Source organism: Centroberyx affinis, unplaced genomic scaffold (assembly GCF_046629955.1).
Source record: "Centroberyx affinis isolate AG114_WGS23_722 - 3 ecotype Tasmania unplaced genomic scaffold, CSIRO-AGI_Caff_v1 ptg000771l_1, whole genome shotgun sequence".
Classification (NCBI taxonomy): domain Eukaryota; kingdom Metazoa; phylum Chordata; class Actinopteri; order Beryciformes; family Berycidae; genus Centroberyx; species Centroberyx affinis.
In genome coordinates, this window is record NW_027279379.1 from 165,252 (window position 1) to 185,832 (window position 20,581).

Consider the following 20,581-nt stretch of genomic DNA (forward strand, 5'->3'; position numbering starts at 1 on the left):
TGAAAGTCAAAATAGCTGCTGAGGCGTTTTAGCCATGTAGACCTTCTTCAGGAGTTTGGTCCGTTGGTCACCTTGCCCAATATTTGACAAGAGATGCTCCCTGCATCTCCAAGCCAAATCTCATCCTCACAAACCAGAAATCACCATAAACTCAACCTTCCAAGGACACGCTCAAATCGATACATTAACTCCTCCATGCCATACATTACAAGCATATTAGTTAGTTTGTTGTCCTTAGATAGGAAATTCTTTTCGCAGTTGGTGCACACACGAAAATTCAAAGTTCAAAGACATGATACAAAGTAACAGAAAAAACCCCCCCACAATCAATAACAGAAACCCAAAACACATTGACATTGTACAGTGGTACAGAGACAAAAACATACTGACATTGTACAAACAAGTTACAAAAATTCCTGCACATGGGTACTCTGTATCTACAACCAGAGGGAAAGAGGGTAGAGTGCTGGTGAAGTTGGTGTTCTGGGTCCTGTGCGATTATGTATGCTTTACGATTCAGAGTTTTGGTGGTACGGTCGGATAAGTTGGGAGTGGGAAGACAGATTAGTTTGATGGCTGAATGGGTGATTTTTAGGAGTCTGTTCTTATTAGCAACGGTCAGCATGTTGAAAAAGCAGATGGCACCATACAGAAGAACTGCCGCAATGATACTGTGATACAGGAGGAGGAGGAGATGGGGTTGGACAGACAGATGTTTTAATTTGCGGATGGCTGAAAGTCTCTGTTGGCAGCGTCTGTGAATGTCTGTGGTGTGCTGATTGAAGCTGAGGTTATTGTCCAATGTGATTCCAAGGTATTTGAAGGCCTCAACCACCTCTACCTTCTCTCCCTTAATTATGGTGTGACTGGGGGTATGATCCAGTGTTACAGGAGGGCTTATGAGCACTTCTTTGGTTTTTGAGATGTTGAGGTGCAGAAAGTTATTGTCGCACCATGTGCTGAAGTGGGATATGGAGTGCTGTTAGGCAGAGAGAGAGTCCTTGTCATTGAGCAGTGCGAGGATGGCCATGCAAGGATGTCATCTGCATATTTGAAGTAGATGGTAGTGGGAGATGGGCTTCGGCAGTCATTTTTGTGTAGAGAGTGTAGAGAAATGGGCTCAGCACACAGCCCTGGGGTGCACCAGTGTTAAGACTGATAGTGTGTGACAATGAGTTGTCAACCCTCACTGCCTGTGGTCTATTGGAGAGGAAGTTATGGATCCAGTGAATTAGTGGAGATGGAACTTGAAGGTGCCGTACCTTTCTGATGACCTGATGGCGCTGGATTGTGTTAAAGGCAGAACTAAAATCAATGAAGAGTAGTCTGGCATGGTTTCCAGAAGGTGTTTTATTTGTGGGGTGATCCATGGTTTTGAATTTGGATATGTTTTGATAGTTTTTACTGGGATTGAAATGTCCATGCAGAATTTAATGTAGTCCGTGATGACAGAGACCTGCTCATCAAGCTCCCCATCAAAAACCTCCCAGTCCGTGCATGCGAAGCAGCCTTGGAGACATGCAGTAGCTTCCTCCGACCACTGGCAGACGCTGTGAGTCTTATGCTGTTTTAGTTGTTGTTTATAGACCGGAAACAGGAAGATCACGTTGTGGTCCGCTAGTCCCAAAGGTGGAAGAGCTCTAGCTGTGTAGACTCCAGGGATGTTACCATAGCACAAGTCTATTGTTTTGTTAAGTCTGGTTGGTACATCTATGTATTGGTTAAAGGCTGACAGAACGTGATCAAACCAACAGCTATTAAAATGACCCAGTAGGAACACCGGTGCGTCAGGGTATTTGTTGAGCATAGCGTGTGTGTTCTCCGCTACTTGCTTGGCTGCTGCCTTGACGTTAGCGCTTGGTGGAATGTAAGCACAGCTAAGCACAACAGTCAAGAACTCCCTCAGAAAGTAAAAGGCTCGGGCGGACAGGGTGAGCAGCTCAAGGTCCGGATTACAGACCTTCCCGTGAACTTTGATGTTGGTGCACCACCGGGAGTTGATGTACATGCACACCCCACCGCCACTCACTTTCCCCGAGCCTTTGGTTCTATCTGCCCGTATGACCCTGAAGCCATCCAGGCTCTCCTCCGTGTCTGGGACAGACTCATCAAGCCAGGTCTCAGTCAGGGCAATGACACACGCCTCCCTGAACGATGCTTCAACAAGGCATTTAGCGTGCAGCAGGTCCAGTTTATTTGTCTATGAACGGACATTTGAGAGAATGATCGAGGGTAGAGGAGGTTTGAAGGGGCGCCGTCTGAATCTGCAACGCACCCCACCACGCCTACCTCTTTTTCTCTTTGGTCTGGATCTTATGTCAGGCGGGATAGGGTTGGTTGGATCCAGTTGGCAGTGGATGGAGTTCCGTAGGAGTAGAAGTTTGTCCGGGAATAGGTGAGTCCTTGTCTCGCTCCTCCTTGGTGTAGATCAATGCTCCAAACAACACAGTCACTGACAATCCACATGATGATAACAGTAATCCAAATGTATCTCGCCCGGGTACTCATGATGTTTCACAGTGGTAGGGAAGAAAATTTCCACAAAAACAGCACAAAAAAAGAACGTAAATCACAAAAATAACAAACTATAGCAAACAGCGACTTGACACTACTACAGATAGATAGATAGATAGATAGATAGATAGATAGATACTTGCACATGTTTTGGTGCAGTTTTTTACCTCGCTGTGCTGAAATGTCTTTTTATCTCACAATGCTTTGATCATTTATGTGACTATTTATTATTTTTGCATTTTTATCATGTGTAGACTACCTTTTAAACTAAACATTATTGTGATGCTCACGTATTTCAGATGACTTGTCAGCTGCCATGTGAGTACTTAAACTTAAACTGATAGAGTATGGTAGAACAGTAGGCGACTAGCATTATACTAAAGTGAGAAAATGAGAACTTCTAGCAGCTCTAAGGTTGGATGGTTAGTTAATTTAATGACACGTCTAAAGCTGCCAGGCTTGTTAAGGGGATTGGTAAGAGTAAAAAGAGTCACTTGTTTTGTTTAGAGTTAGACAGCTAAAGTTTTTTGCGCTGTAATGGACTTCACTAATGATGAAGATGGAGATTTTGTTTTCAGAAGTCATTAATCTACAGGCCATAGAAGAAAAACCAATACCAACTTTAACTTACCATACTTTGGATAATGCTAATCGCCTATAATTACTTGACATATTGTATGCTAAAGCGTTAGCATGCGCACCAGACAGAGCTATCTAAGTCACAGAGATGATTTTGGTGCCAATCCTCTCATCAGATGTTGGGTAAAGTGGCCAATGGACCAAACTGTATAGTCCTTTAACAGTACATATGGATAACCGAATGGCATGGAGAGTCAGTGTAGAGAGCTTCAGAGCTTATATGGTGTGTTAACTTGAGTGTCAAAGTGCCACAGAAGTACCATCTCACAGGTGAGAGCATCTTGCTGTATGGCATCTCCGCTTGGTTTGGCATTTTTTCTTTCTTCAGCTGAAGAGCCACATCACTCCACTCACCCAGACAGCTATAAACCTCAATTGAGTCAGGCAAAATGTACCATTCACTCCAGACAGAGAAGATGATTGCAGACCCCACTCATGTGTTGAATCTTGAATAGCAGCTTCTCTCAGGCAGATGCTTCAAGATCCCCTCTTGCAAACTGAAAAGCTATAAGCCCTCCTTTGTCCCTCTGTCCATTAAAACCCTGAACAGCAGCCCAGAGGGAAGGCTAGGAGATAGGAAGCTCTCTTTTGTATTATCTATATATAAATATATGTGTGTGTATAGATATGCATATATGTATTGTAAGTGCCCATTTAAATGCATGCATAATGGAAAATATGCAATTGTTGTGCAGAAGTGCTGATCTAGGATGTCAGATCTAGGAGTGGGAATCAGCACAATGCTCCTGATACAATATTGTCATGATAATATTATCATGATACTTGATGATAATGATGATAACTCAGTTCTTATTGTTTCGTTATGTGTATTGTGGTATATGTGACCGTGATTTATCACTGTTTTTAATTCATTTGACCACAGTAAAAAGCTGATTTTTCTCTAAATATTTATCCACAGGATACATTTGCTGAGCACATTCACTCTTTTCCATTAATATCTTTTAAGGCAATAAAATATCAAAATCCATTATACTTATGTGTCAAAAGCATGAATCAATTACTAGATGAAATTCAATGCTTTTCAAACTAACAAGCAGTCTTCTAATGACCATTTTTCCATTTTCAAGAACATTACTGTCAAGAATATCTTTTCATGTAGTCCCACATGAAAAGCTATGAAGCATGAATATGACTATTAAATATATAAATAATATTTCTTGCCCTCCATTATCAAGCAGGTCATGAGAGTGTCAAGTCATTTATAGAACATGGGGACGTAAATTCTTGAAGAATGAATTGAAATCGCCAAGATGGCCATTGCACTGTCATGTAGGAGGTAGGTGTGAATAGGGGATGGCCGTGATGTGATGCTTGTGTTCAAGGAAAGCAAGAAAGCAAGAATAGTCCTAAGAATTGATTAGCTATGACCTTGCGGAGTGACAGAAGACGTGTTGAGTTTAGGTTTTTATAAGTGATGGAAGGCAAGCAATAGGTACGTATATGGCTAAAGGTACTATATACGGTATATGCTATTTTGTGGATGCCGTGAATGCATGCATTTTGAGTATGAGTGGCCAAAATGGGACTGAAGTGGCACTTGTGTCCAAGGCAACTAGAACCAATAGAAAACCATTGTGTAGAACATGGTGTTCTTCCTGCACTTGTGGGAAGAACACCTCTGAGATAATACAGATAATTAGACACCAATACAGTGGCAATAGTGAGACAAAAGTATTTCTTCAAAAACTTTCATGGTTTTAGCCTCCATGCGAAAAAAGAATCATATTTTGCGATATGACGTTAACAGTGAACTTCACCACCTTGAATGAGTTGAGGTTCAAAACACTCTGCAGCTGTTCCCGTGTCCTTCGGCTTTGTACATGCAGTCCTCAGTTGTGACATCGACGTGCAAGGACAGAATTCATACTTTGCAAGTACTGTATGAAAGACCAGTGAAAGGCATGTTGGGAATGGACTTGGAACTGCTTTGATAGAAAGCGTTTTTTCCAGTCAGGTTGTGAATCGGTGTGGTGGGGCCACTGAAAGAAGGGGAAGGATTTATACCCCTTAAGGATGGATACATCACTCGGGTTTACCTTCCACGCCCCTGTCGTGCACTTTTTTCTTCTTCTTCTTGCACATCATCGCCTTTAAAGCACGCATGATACAGGCTAACATTTTAGGTGGAACTGCTCTGACTGGACCCAACATTGATTCTACATAGCTTTGCATACATAAGCCATTCGGTGGACATGTGTATCCAAAGTGCCTTACCGCATGCTCTACCACACCAAGCCACATGCTCCACTCTCTCTCTTCATTTTGCTGCTCTCTCCATTCTCCCTAACAGTTCCCTAATCCCTACTTTGGGACGGTCCCAGCAGGTGGGGGGGCCCGGCAATACCCGGATTTGGCCCCCGTGCAACCTTGCAGGGATAAAAAAAAAAAAAAAAAGCGTCAGATTATGCGAGAGCGACGGATGCTGGCATGTTGCTTGCCGCGTAATGAGGGAGGAGGAGGCCTGCTGGGAGGCTGGCGCGCCGACAGCCGTGACATTATGTCACCCGAGGGACTGATCCTCCGATGACACGTTCTGGCTAAAAGAGTCTGATGTTCACAACAACCCCGTAATCTAGCGGCATGTGTCCCTCTCACATGTTTATGGATGTAAATCAAATGAGATTGGAGACGCCTGAGAGCGACAGAGTCAGAGGATGAGCCAACAGCCGTGCAGCCTCTCCTGTCCGTCGCCTATGAAATCAAACGTGTCTTTCGACTGTACATTTCCAGCGGTAAGTTATATCTTTCATCCCACGCCCGAGGAGATGCATTTTGCACGGATGTAAGCTCCACTTCTTGCCTCATCAGATCAAAATCATTAGTCCAAACACACACACACAGCCAACTGTGGTACCAGTAATCACCGCTGACACAGTGAGGAGCTGTGGATGTCAAGCCTGTCTGTCAGGTTGCCAAACACCACCGTCTTGATGCCTCCTCCTACCATCAATTTAATATCTTAAAGAAAGCAAAATATCTAGGACTTTTCAATGCAATATGGGTTTAACAGGATAAAAACTTGGTAAGAGCATCATGAGTTTGATTTCTACAATCAGTTTCAACTTCACTAAATTCAATCGTTCCATACAAATTCAGAAAACAGAATTTAAATTCAGTCGTCTGCTGGAACAAATCTCATCACTTTCAATCCGAGTCATTTACACAAACACAAGATCTCAAGTCAAGACCTTAGAAACCTTTTCAAGTCATCAAAGTACAAGTCAAAGTCAAGTCCCAAGTCACCAGAAACCAAGTCTCAAGTCTCAAGTCTTCTCTTCATGCATCAAGTCAAGCAATTCAAACTGTGACTTGAGTCTGACTCGAGTCCAAGTCATGTGACTCAAGTCCCCACCTGTGAGGCGTAGACACTGATCTCTGCCAACCAGGAGACTACACACAAGTGCCGTCATTCTGTAATCAACTGTTGTGAATAAATGTTGAGGCTTTGACAGTTTGTGTGTGCAGAAGTGGAATTTCGGGCCTTACAGCACACCAGGTAAATAGAAGGCAGCAGTTAGTGTACGGCTGAATAAATTGTTGCTGGGGATTGACAACCCTTTTAATGTCGGAAATCATATTCTTATAGAGCTTTAATCAAGAATATTTCAATTTCAATATTTAATAAGATCAAACAAGTTTGCACTTACTATAATAATATTTTTTTTAGCCTAGCTTATCATAAAGTTTTGTCAGTTTGTGTAAAATATGTCAAAAAGGCAAACAACGATTCCGTCTGTCTCCTGGGCAACAGTGAAAAAAGTTGCAAAAACCTCAGTGCTGCATTAAACTTTTATATCAGCCATCATTCTTAAGTAAGTCACTTGAGGCAATGAAACCAGATCCGATTTTTACTGACGTGCGGCACTCACTGCACTCTATTACTAACCAGGCTGATGGATCCATGTTGTTGGAATAGGCTTTCCTTTCTGAGCCCCTTAGCTCCTGTCCTGTGTTTACTGGCTTCTTTGATTTAGCTCTGCTCTTTGCTTCAGTCCAGTCGTCCACTCCACACAGACACTATCATAAAATGGAAGCATAGCGCAAAATGCCTAGAAAATGATAGTACTCTGCAATGGCTGATTGTGTACACTGTGATAAACTGGTGCTTAGATTGTACATTTGTTACGTTTTCCCCAATACATTCTTAAAATTGCAGATGTTGGAATGCAGCATCAAAGAATAAAAGTCTCTATTCAAGTGATAGTCTTATCCAAGCACTTTGGTCCTGCATTGTGCTGTCCATAATATGTGTAATGATGCAGGAGTAGTGATACATCATGAGAGCTGTACACATTGTTGCCTCTAGATACTTTTAATTTCAGACCTCAAGAACATTGGCGGGAAATAAACATGCTACAAACTGCATCACTTACATGATTCGGTATTTAAAGTTGAGGTGAAGTGGGTTATTTATGGGTCATCGTTGTTTCTCCTGAGACTCTGACTCCCGTCTTCCTGTGTGACTCAGTCATCAGTGTCACTGTGCCCTGCCAAGGCTTGACGAAGATAAATTTAGCCTGCAGACTCGACCGGACATGTCAGTCGCTTACACACGATGCCATTCTGAAACGTGTCAACTTCGGGCAATGGTGTCGCTTGTTTCTCTTTTCTCACTCTTTGGTTCTTTGGTAGAGCTACAGGACACTGAAGTTCCCGCAATTACATCTGGCTGGCAAAAATAAAACAAAGACAAAATGACATTTGCTGTATTTCCACTACAACTGTAGTTGTTTGAAAAGTTCTGCGGTGAATCCCTTTATTTCTGAGACATCACTGTGACTAGTATTAAAAAGCAGATACTGTTTTGAAATCAACTCTCAAGTCACCACAATAACTTTAAAAATTAGGTTTCATCCACTAATTTAGTTGTTATTACAGTCTACTCCAAGCAGGTTGTAATCCACTTGACTTGCAAATGAGCATTGAAACAACTGAGAAACAATTGGAAATAATGGTTGAATAATTTGAAAGAATAAGGAAAAAACACTTTTTATTTTTTTTCTACAGTCTTCAGTGGCCTCTGAATTTTCATGCCCGGGACCTTGAGAAGCTTTCATTGCAAACACTGGCACCGTGGGATTGAAAAGCTGTATTCAAACCTCTGGCCTTGGATTGTGAAAAGGTGTGAGGGGGGAAAAAAAGGAAGGAAATATAACATGATGTTATGCTGAATATCTCTGCACTGATCAAGAGCAGGTTTAGCATATATGACTGAGCAAAAAGCTCTGTTTTGGCACTGAAATTTTAATTTGGCATAAATTATAATGTGGCATCACCATCACCATCACTTGCCCGTGAAGGAAAAGAGCATTGTCAGTGAGAAGAAGGCAGGCAGGGGCATTGTTGTGTTGAAGTTTACCTTGGGCTTTTTTTTTTTTTTTTTTTTACCCCCTCTGAGGTGATGCTGGTGTGAGTGAGTCATTGAGATTTTGAATGGCAGGCTGGGCTTATAAACCTCTGCCAGCCCTCAACATGAGTTTGGAGGCCAGTTCTCTCAGTCCGTTACGTGTGCGCACACACACACACACACAGCTAAGGTCCGATAGGCAGAGCGTCACTACTCATCACCCTGGAGGACACAGGAGCGAGAGGACAGCTGTTCATCATGAGGTCCATCTTCTCACTGCTCTTCTGCCTATTGTTGGTGTCCCATGGATCCTCAGCAGTCATCACAGGGGTAAGTGCCAGCCGACAGGTCGATAGCTCAGAGGGCAATGAAGGGAATCTGAAAAGCTGAGCATTTGATCTCAAAATGCTATATACCCATTTTCAAAAAAAGACAATGTTGCCTGATTTGCATTGCTCCATAATTAAAAAAAAAAACCCATTGTAATACACCCTCTATGCCTACTTATAGTGTCTTGGTATTAAAATAGATGCTAACTACTGTGATATTTCATGAGTTATAAAATCAAGAAATCAGTGATTTTGTAAAAGAAGTCAAACATTTGAAATTATGAATACCTTGTTTTGGGATGAAACTCTTCATCCCAAATAGGAAATAAGAAAAAAAAACCTCAAAATGTGACAATAAATATCAAATATCTAAAGTAGATGGCACAGATAAACATCACAGACCAATTGTTTGTATAGCGGTTTCTAGGCATCTACAATAGTGAGAAAACCTTGGCATCCTTTACTCAACAATAGCACTGTTGAGATTAATTTATACATGCATCATGATATTATGGTGTGCTTATCATGTCTTACTTATGCTTAGACTTTACATTATTGTAACATTTATATATCTATAGTAAACTGTTGGCTAAATTCAGAACATTGTTAGATTTTATGGTGCTTTGAAAGCTGGTGTTGAAATATTATGATGCATTGAAAATGTGTCATAACATAGAAATACAATCATTTGAAAAGAAAAACAAAACAACTTTAATGACTTTTTCAGGTGGAAATAAAACACAATTCAGGATTTTTCTCACATAATTAGGGGCTTTTGGCATTTTGAAAGATTAGGCTGGGGGCAATTAAGATGAAAAATATGATTCATTAGCATAGATGATTTATGACAAGTAGAGTGTATCTTTCCAATGTATCCCAAAAATATATCAAATTAGTCACTGAAGTTGCAAATTTATTCATTGAATGATTTTCCAATCCAGTTCAGGATCTAAATTATTTCACAGGCTTCCATCACTGCCGTGGGATAAACCTGCTAAATAAAAAGCGTAATGCTGTCACAACAGTCTCTCACACTGTGGTGCTGATGTGAATGGAGAGAGAAGAGAGATTTCCACCCAAGTCTGTCACATGAAATCACTGGTGTCCCTCCTCATCCTGCTGCCTTCAGTTCATCCAGAGTGAGAGCTGTCACTCAGCTTCTGATCCTGCTAAATCATGATAAATCATCATCAATCCAATAGTGTTTTGCTATATGTGTTACAACTGTTAATGTAATAGCTTCCCATTAATGTAATAAACCATGAATTAAGGTACCAATTTGCAGCTTATAGCCTACTGTAATCCTGCTAATGTAATATATTCCCCTTGAATGTAATGTAATGGGTTTTATGACATTAAAAGGGAGGTTGAACTTTTAAATTTTTTTTTTTTAACCCATTTACAGTAATCAATGTGTATTGATTGATTATCAGAAATAATAATGTGTATTGTCTTTTTTATACCTGAAAATTCCAATATTCTATTCTAAAACCCAATAATCTAATAATGTTAACAGGTAGTTATTATGGTAATGGTTGGTAAACTTTATTACATGAATGTGGAATTGATTACGTTAGCAAGATCATTACACTATTAGCTGTAAATTGTCATTATGTTAATGCGAAGTTATTACATGTCTGAAAGCTAAACGTTACTCTTTGCACTTGTATAAATCATTAATATCCTTTATTATACAGCAGCATCTGTGTAAATGTGTGTCCCTTTCTGTGTGTGTGTGTGTGTGTGTGTGTGTAGGCCTGTGAGAAGGACTCTCAGTGTGGAGGAGGAATGTGTTGTGCGGTCAGTCTGTGGATCCGGAGTCTGCGTATGTGTACACCCATGGGACAGGAGGGAGACGACTGTCACCCTATGAGTCACAAGGTGAGATCTGATCTGAGATCTGATTCCGTAGTTTTACCTGTGAATTACAATACATGTGGACGCGTCATTTACTTTTCTACATAATGTGTTGGTGTTGTCAATGGAAGCAAGGGGTTAGAAGGTAAAGGAGTTAATGCTTAGGATTGTCTCTGGAGCAATACTTTAGGGAGCGGTCTGAAACACCTTTTCCCTTGTGATTGTGTGTGTGTGTGTGTGTGATTTCAAAGCACCCTAACCTTCCTCCTCAAAATGCATTCATGCTGCCAGGAAAACAATCTTTAGGAAGCAGTTAATAAGAGCAACACTGTCACTGTCTGTGTGTCTGAACATGTCAGTATGTCAGTACATCAAGTTTCCCATGAAACATAAAGTGAATCTCATCCTCAGTCTCTCTCTCGCTGCTTGTAGATTCCCTTCCTTGGAAAAAGACTACATCATACCTGTCCTTGTCTGCCCAACCTGGCCTGCATCACAGCAGAGGAGGGCAGATCCAAATGTCTCTCACCATACAAGTATCAAGACTACTACCTCTGAAGTCCAGGACCTCCAAAGACAACACATACACAATTTGTTACATGCATTCTAACTATTTCATCCACTTTTAAAAACCCTGTTTCCAATTTGGTTTATTTATTTATTTTTGTTTAATTTGAAGATAAATAGTTGATAATGCATCGTTTTTGTTCAGGTTAAATTAAGATGTATTTGTAAAGCAAAATCCAAATCTTCTTTTTCCTCTTGGGATTTAGAGCCAATAAAATGTTTAACATGGTACCAGCTGGGCAAAGACCACTCAGAAAAAAAGACATGATATGTTTTGTCAATGACCGTTTGCCAGCAGCATACTAATCTGCCAATGGGTAAACCCACCTAAACTGTTTGCCCTTCTTCACAGCCTGACAAAAACCTTTCTGACTTCAATTCATAGTAGGCATCATAGCAAGTACTATCAAACTGATGTAAGTTATGAGGAAATAGTCTTTCAAAAGGAAATACGTATAAATTAATGTTTCTTTTGTGAAAATATATCTAATTTTTGTTTATATCAGGCAGTTTACCCACCTTTTTAATTACTAGTATATCCTTGGAACTGACCAAATATCAACCAGATAAGAATAAACTGGTTGTGATTGTCTTGTGCATATAGACAGTAAATCCAATGCAACAGTCTGTCCACTTTCATTCATGTTCATATGCATTTGGCAAATACTACAAGGCTGCAGCATCCATCTAGTTTCTACTTTAACATACACAACTTTGCCACTTTACAAACTTGAATGTTTATTTACCTCTACATACTGAATGTTTATTTATGTCCATATACTTTTGTTCTACTCGTTTCGTTACATTTTTAAAATGGGTATTTTGAAATACTAACACCTTGCAGTGAGTGATAAACCAAAGAGCACAAAAAGGAAAATATTTGTACGCGACTGAATGGACGTCTGTAAATAGTCAATCATGTCTGTTATTAGTTAGATCTTACATTGCAATGTTCAATTTTGAGTGCAATCAAAATAAAACACAGGAAAGTGTATTGATATGCCCAGGCAAGAACAAGTCTTTCTTATTGCTGGATCTCACTTTGTATTTGGCGGTGAGAATAATCTTGATTTGCAAATTAATGACACATTTCTCTGTGCTATACTGGGTTTTGTGTTTCCACAGCACTTCATGCGGCAGCAAATCAAAAGTCTAGACTTTTGATGACAAGAGCTTTCGGCTGCCCTCTAGGGAAATATGGGGGGAAATGCATATGCTATCCATCATCTTGCTTATAATAAAACCAGGTTAAGAGGGATGTGCAAGTTGGGTTACAGTGCAGTGAGATTCACAATCCGATGATGCTATTTTTGCATGTTTTTTCCCAAATTGCAAGAAGATTTGGTTTCCAGCAGGCCGATCACCAATAAGAGAAAAACTGAGAGAAAAACTTTATTGCGGTTAAAAGACGAGGGATCAGGGCCTTTCCTGCATTCACCTTGGCAGCCGGTGAGCGTCTTTATTACACTAGGAAGCGGTTCTCTGGAAGTAAGACAGCTATGAAATGAATCACTGTCGGGCCAATGATTCACAGCATTTGTTCAAGGCTCAAAGATATAATTAGATTTGTCCAATGTGTAAAGCATTGACTCCCATTAATCTTATACTTCAGTAATGGATATTGGCCTTCTGTGGCTCTAGACTTGAGAGCATTCAAATGGCCTAAAATCCTCCATGGAGTGATCTGCGATGAGGCAATGCCCCAGATACTGAATTCAGCAAACAGGAACAGACTGTTAACCTCTAAATAACTTGATATGTGGTTAATATGCCAGTGTAAAAACATTGCACTTTTCACCAAGAGATTGAGAACAGCCATCCTACTAATACAGTACAATAAACTGTGTAACCAATGAGATATGACAACAAAAAAAAAACATGAATCTGTCGGAGCCTCGAAAGCCATAGTCCTATATGTAAAGATTTTGAGATATGGTATCAGCCAATCAACTTTCAACCTTCATTACTGCCTAAAAAGTGACACGACACCAAGCTCGTCTGAAAACACCATTTCATCCCAGCTGTCCCAAATTGTTTCTTATAGAAAAACACAGTGAGAAGGACAAAGGGGCATCAGGGTGGCGATTAGAGTGGCTGAAAGGTCAAGAACGGAGCCGGCAGAAAAAGCCCGCCACAAAGAGTCAGTCGGCGGCATCGCAGCCTGAAGGCAACACGCCGTGCCCAAAAATACCTGACCTGCATTTGCGTCGCGTGAGAGCGCGTGCAGGTGAGCGGCTTCCTGTGCGCCGCCGGCAGCAGAGCCAAGCCAGCTGTCAGTAACGAGCGGGCCGTGTTGCGATGCTAATGGTTATGGATGCGCTGAGGCCAGAGACGTGTGTGCAGGAGCTAAGCGCTGTACGGTGGGTGGATCGCAGCGGCTGAGGCCAGGGCTCGGAAAACACCTCGGCCAAGCACAGCGATTAAACCGTTTACCGAATGAAGCGCTCAGCCTCTTAAAACGAACGGTTTTGTGCAGGTTTTTGTGTCGGGTCCAATGTCACCGAGCGCATCAGCAATTAGCGGAATCAATAGCCTGCTACTGGCTAGAGGAGGGAGGAGAGGATTGGGCTTTGAGTGGGTTTGGTTAAAAAGCAGGTGGCACGCAGACAGCTTATCGCAACGAATCTATTAAACCAAACTAACCTAGACTCTTTAATAGCTGCTCTATTGAGACCTGCATTAAGGGGGCCATGAATGTCACACGTTTAAAGGGAAAATCCAACCTGAAACACTTTAACACTGTTTAAACAAACACCTGGCAGCAATGTACGTTGCATTTCTGGACCCATTTTGTTGTTTGGTGGTGTGTTTTTCTTATTCCTGTGGATAACTGGCCCAACATAGATGGCATGATGTCATGTTAAGATATTTCTAGTGCAGCTAGAATCTAAAGTTTTTGTGTGTTTAAAGTTTAAAGGCTTCTTTCTGTCTCATCATTTTGCACCGATGTTCAGCAATCATACAGAGAGAAATCCATTGTATAAGCAGTAGAGAGACCAATTTCTCCACCAGCAGTAGCAGAAAATAGACCAGAATGTAATGCAGCCACAAGACATGTTGCGTTTTGAGCATGGGGCGTGACTCACTTTTTCTTGACTAGAAAAACTCTCACTCCACTATCGCTTTTGCTGTCTCCACCTACACATATAACCCACAGCTGAATGCAACAAGTTGACGTCTGTTCTCTGGGGGTTGGTCAAAGGGCATTCTGGGAAATGTAGGAAACGACTAACTGAAGCAGAAGTAGACAAGGCAGGTTAAAGGAGGGAAAGTGGGTTACACCACAAAAGTTAATTACCACACTTCATCACAAAATAACAAATGCATTGAACATCACAGATTGATGATATCTAACAACGTAAGAGTATCTGAGAGTGGATGTTTCCTTTAAAGACACACCATGAGATGCATGAAGCTGAACATCTTTCCCCATTCATACTACTTTCTCCATTCAACAATCTACAGCTTGAGAGCAGAACCAAATCAAGTAATAACATCTTGCGAAAAACAGATGATAGAGTCCAAACAACTTATCATCTATTTCTTATTTATTTGCTCAGAAATACAAACAATGCAAACATCTTTCCGAAGCACCGGTCCATTTCCCAGTGTCCATATCTGTAGAAAAAAAATGATATTTGTACATCTTACAGGGAAGGGGCAGGGACCCGTCTCTCATCAACACAATTTATCTATGAAGAATATGACTTTGCAAAAGACTTCAAAAGTGAGTTTTAACACCTTGTTCACACAAAGAACTCTAACAGTTTATGAAATATACAACATATCTGGTTAAAAAACAAGAGAAAGAAGAGAGGGAAACAGAGCTTTACAGTATTTACAAACATGTCATACATTGTCTTCACTAAAAATATACAGAGATTTTATCCTCTTGTGATATTCATATGATTTGTAATCAAGAAAAAAAAAAAATCACAAACGGATCATGTGTGTTAAAGAAGCCAGAGACAAGCAACAGAGAAATGGATCCTGACCATTCTGCTCTCCATAGAGGTTTCATAGTTTCTGTTGTGTTTCAATCAGCAGTCTGCAACAGGCAAACACCATATACTGCGAAAAATACATTTGACATACCTCAGCATTTATCCAGTTAGAAATATACCTCAAAATATGCAAAACATGTTTTTTTTTTACATGTAGATGACGTTCATTCAAACTATATTTGAAGTGTCCAAAACTTGCATTGAAATGCTGTCAATACAAAAATGTATTTCCAGTGTAACACATAGTCAAATATATCCTCTATTTGGAATGAATGTCATCTACATGCAGTGATACAGTGGTAAATTAACACGTGCTGACTATGACTTCCAGTAGGTGATCATCATAAGGCAAACAGCCACCACTATAAACACAAATCAATGATACTTTAATAAAAGCATTAAATGATGCTTTCCCCCTATCCTCATATAACTTAAACATGTTTGATACCACTAATTTACACCATATAAAGATGTATGTCCGCCTGATATGGTGAGTAAACTCTATTCCACAAATAAAAAAGGTGGGTAAACTGAGTCTAGGTGGGTTTTACCCTCCACTACATCCCTGTCTGCTTGTACAAAATCACTTTGAGGACCGATCTGTGTACATTCTGAATCAGCATGACATGTATCTTTGGCAGCGTGGACTCGGGACCGTTCACATGACACAGTATGGCTCCATGGGTGTCTGGGTGCCGAGGCAGCAGGGGAAACACGCTCGGAGGCGCACCCGGAGCTCCTTGTTGAACAGAAAGCTGATGATGGGATTCGCTCCCGCCTGGGCGAAGCTCATCCACACCGCAGCGGTCAGGTACAGCTGCGGGACCGGGACTCCCCGCACAAATATCCTCAGGTAGCAGGCGCTTATATATGGAGCCCACAGGACGAGGAACGACAGCGTGATCATGTAGTACATCTTACCGATCCGCTTCTCCATCTTAAACTCGTCCAGCACGAGCAGCCGCCTGTTCCCGGTGTGCGACGCTTGCCGGATGCCCACCAGCGTCGGCGGGGTGGGACCGCGGCCGAAGCCGGCGATCCAGTTGGCGGCGGCTTGCCCGGTGGCGCCGGGGCCGTGGAAGGTCCAGTTCTGGCTGATGGCCGGGACCAGCTGCGCCGGCTTCATCTTGCGGTGGTCGTAGACGAAGCACAGCATCTTGACGTAAACCACATGCGTCGTCCCCACGATGACGGCCAGCATCAGCATGAAGCCCAGGGTGTCGTTCGCCCGCACGTAGCGGTGCTCGAAGATGCACTGCTCCTCCTCGCGGATGAACTTGTAGGTGCCCACGTCGAACACCGGCGGGAACGCCATGGCCACGGAGAGGGTCCACACCATGCAGATCACCGCCACGCACGTACACAGAGTCATCCGCTTGGAGTAGAAGCGGTGATGGGCGATCGCCATGTACCGGGTGACGCTGACGCAGAAGAGCAGGAAGGCGACGTGGAAGCAGAGGAGCACGGACACGAAGGCGACGATCTTGCAGCTCAGCGCGCTGTACGTCCAGGCGGAGCCGTGGCCGATCGATGCCATCACGAAGGGGAAACACACGGCGGAGCGCAGCACGTCGGCCAGGCACAGGTCCAGGAGGAAATAGTAGGGCGCCCGGTGCAGCGAGCTGTCCTTCAGCAGCAGCAGCGACAGCGACGCGTTGCCCAGCAGGCTGATGCCCATGATCAGACCCAGCGAGGCCAGCTTGACCGCAGAGGCCGTGGACGCGTAGTTCTGTAGGGACGGGCTGCTCTCCCCGAACTCGCTTGTGTTTGCCATCTATGCCGCCGAGCCGCTGTAGTATATTCCCACATCAATTCACCGCCTTCCAGCCGATCGGTCGTATCCTATCGATGCTTCATGGAAAATCGGCCAAACAAATTAACACGATCCACTTAACTAGAGAAGAATTCAAGTAATTCCACTCAAAAAAAAAGAAGCACCCGTTCAATGTCGGTTCACATCCATCCGATATGGTTGCGATCCCCACCAAAAGAAAAACCAAATCATTTAATATTTCTTCTTTTCTTCTTATCCCTCATCTCACAAGTGTCACATAGGAAAATCATCCCTGTCTGTGGTTCCCTTCTCTGTTGACTGGAAACAGCCTGTTTTTGTAAATAAAGCATCTCGGTAGGCATCCGTTCAGGAGACAAGCGGTTCAGAAAACACATATCTCAATTTCCACCGATGGCGGAGGTCTCCCGTTCGTCTTGAGGAATAAAAAAACAGACTAAACCAATGTTGATCGGACGCATGGCGCATTAACGCATCCGGTCTCCTATTCAGCGACAGCTATTACTTACAGTTTACAAAAGAAAAAGAGATTTTCTAAATGCTATGCGAGGCTGAGCGGAGGTTTGTCCAGAGAGGTGGGAGCGCCAGGATCGGTCTAAATCTCAGAGAGCATCGTCTATGCGGCGCACGTCCGCTTGCATGAAATAAGCAGGCCTGGGATCAGTCAATAGTCTGATCTGCCGGTCCTGGTGTCTATTGCAATCTATGAGGCCATGCGAAGTCTGTCTCCATGCATTGAGGAGATGCAAATGTTGGGAGTTTCTGCTCCTTTCCCATCGTGCTGTTACAGGCTGCTGCCGACTGGTTCAGCATTAAAGGTGCAGGCTTGTTTATATCCTCTACTAATGTAACACTGTGCTAGATGAGCTTCATTGAGAAGGAGCTAGGCTACAACATTATAGTCTGGAGAGGAACTAGTGATCCAATACATTTCATAAAGATAGTATAAAAGTAGGCTATCACTGGAAACCCTACAGTGTGATACAGAAATTAAAAATACCATAAAGTACAATAAGGTCGTTATAAACTCACTATGAGCACCACAGACACACTCTAAGTCCCTATATGAATATTAATTTTCCCTCATTCATTAATATCAACTTTCAAGTCGAGTACATGGCAAGAGATGGGCAAAAATACATTAAACTGATACAAAATATAAGAAATGCATTAACCTTTTTTCTACATAAACTGTTTCTTTTACATATGGGGGATATACAATGTCCATTGGTGTACAGCATGTACAGTAGTTATTGTAGGGTTAGGGCCTTTTTGTGCATAATTTCTATATGTCATTTTTAGGTTTTGATTCCAAGTTTTGAATAGTAGGAGAACACACTGTGATATACAGTAATGGCATTTGGCTCCTGGCATTGTCATCCCCTAAGCAGGAAAAGAGGAGGCTCTCTTCCTCTTCCTCTGAGGCTGTACTAAATCACAGTAAGGCAACCTTCAGCATGACATTTTCATTAAATGTGGCAATTAACATGAGTTTTCCTGGGGTTTAAGGAAGATTTTCAGAATGGTAGAGTTCAATGTTTTCAATTTTCTCTACAAACAACAAAAGACAAGACACCAAATAATGGAAAGACAAGAATAAGATACCACATATGAACCTGAGCCTATGCTCTGTGCAAATGACTGTGATGCTCTTTTATTTTCTGACTTAAGTAATGAAATAACATGACTAAGTTGATACTGATTGGTTTTATTTTCCAGTGAACCTTTGAAACTCATTTTCTTAGCCAAATATCATGTAGCCAATCTGTTTCTAAAATATCCTGTAATCCCACATATGTCTAATATTCAGATTTATGATGCCATGTCCTTGTTGCTATGAATGAAGCACATATACTAGACCTAATCAGTGTTTGTGTTCCATAAAATCCTGCCTCCCATGAAAATGTGCTACAGTAGCATTTCATGAATGGCAATAAAACACTTGAAGAACTTTCAGAACATAGGCCTACTGAATTTTAGCACGTTATGTCCATTACAAAACAAACTTTACAGTTTGATAGACATCTACCAGGAAGACAGATCACAGTTGAATAGTGTCATTTTAACTGAACAAGATACTTTTTGAAAAGTTTGAAAGTATTTAGCATTAATAATTCTTGTATTTTCTTGGTGAGTAGATAATAAAAGATGGGTAATTTACACTCATTGGCCAGTTTATTAGGTACACCATCCATTTATGACAAGGCATTACTCCTGTATGTACATGTCAGAATGCACAACTTGTCTGTACCTGTGTGTGTTTTCATTATCTTAACCGAAGGGGAGCCATCAATTTCTATGCAGACAAAGATTTTAGGATTCTGGCCTCAACTAGCAACGAAAGCACTTAATAATGCATGTTGTTTGTGCAAGCTAAACTTGTCATCATTCATCGGAGCGCCGCAGTGGGAGCAATAGGGGGGTTCTGACTACCCAGGCCAGGACCCCGGGCTGAGGGAGGGTCCCGAGACTGACTGGGCTGAAATGCCTTTGGTGATCCTCTGGTGTGTATTTATAAATAGTTTAGACTTTTATTTTTCGCTGCTCTCGTTTTGAAACAGGGTTTGGTTGAAGTCTACAAAACTGCAAACAAGTCAAACTTGCTTAAAACTGTGACACAGCAGCTGTTGTGTTATCTGAGACAAACTGGAACAAGCAGGAAAACAATTTGGTGAGGTTTTTCCTCCGCTGACTGAAACAAAGTTTTCCTTCCTAAACAGCATGTCAGGATGGGTAGACATAGATGTTTATCATAGATGGGATAAGGGTGGAGTGGGGATGAGAGGAAGGTGGAGGGGAACCCACAGCCCCCCCCTGTGCAGGCCCATGACTCCTAGCTACGCCCCTGGCCAGATGAGCACAATAGTTAGATATCAAAGTTAGCCTCCCTCATCAACCTTCAACATGGAAAGATGATGCTTTACCTACTGAGCCAAACTCCTGTTATAGGTTTAGTGAGGAGAAACTAACTAAAGGGAGAAGTAGTGTGCACTGCAACCTATGATTGACAGACTGACAGTGTTAATCACTTTATAGAACATTGTAGTACTCTCCATTAACGAATAAAAGAATACTAAGTCACATGGGCCAGAAAACTGCTGCTGCACTGCTCTCTATGGGTTGAAAGGTCTGGCCACACCCCAATCAGTGATGCCATTCAGGTATTTTGCCATTGACAGATGATGTCAAACACCTGCTTTGAGTTTTCTGCACTCTGTGATTTAGTGTTGATTTACTTTTCATGAAACTTCAAAATGGTCAAAGTCCATCAGGGACTTAAACTCACAACTTGTGGTCCAAAGACCTGAGCTTTAGCACTCTGCTAACTTCCACTTTGGTGTGTCAGTGGGGAAACAAAACAAAGGGACAAGTGATAGGTCACAGGTGCTAGTCCAAACCTCAGAAAGTATTATAACTGTACTAGGGTGCCACATTAATCAATTTACACATGGCTTTACAGACATCATCTTGACAGTCCAGACATCATTTGTATTTAGTTTGATGAAGATTG

The 20,581-nt window shown here is 41.8% G+C and overlaps 2 protein-coding genes across 2 annotated transcripts; one reads left to right on the plus strand and one right to left on the minus strand.

Moving 5' to 3' along the window:
* Positions 1 to 8,731: 8,731 nt before the first annotated feature.
* Positions 8,732 to 11,265, plus strand: prok2 (prokineticin 2). The gene is made up of 3 exons (XM_071520132.1): positions 8,732 to 8,851; positions 10,606 to 10,731; positions 11,140 to 11,265. Exons 1-3 carry the CDS (start codon positions 8,780 to 8,782, stop codon positions 11,263 to 11,265), a joined length of 324 nt encoding a protein of 107 aa, XP_071376233.1. The 5' UTR covers positions 8,732 to 8,779.
* A 4,671-nt stretch (positions 11,266 to 15,936) lies between these two features.
* gpr27 (G protein-coupled receptor 27) lies at positions 15,937 to 17,052 on the minus strand. The gene has a single exon (XM_071520131.1). It carries the CDS (start codon positions 17,050 to 17,052, stop codon positions 15,937 to 15,939), a length of 1,116 nt encoding a protein of 371 aa, XP_071376232.1.
* Positions 17,053 to 20,581: the final 3,529 nt, after the last annotated feature.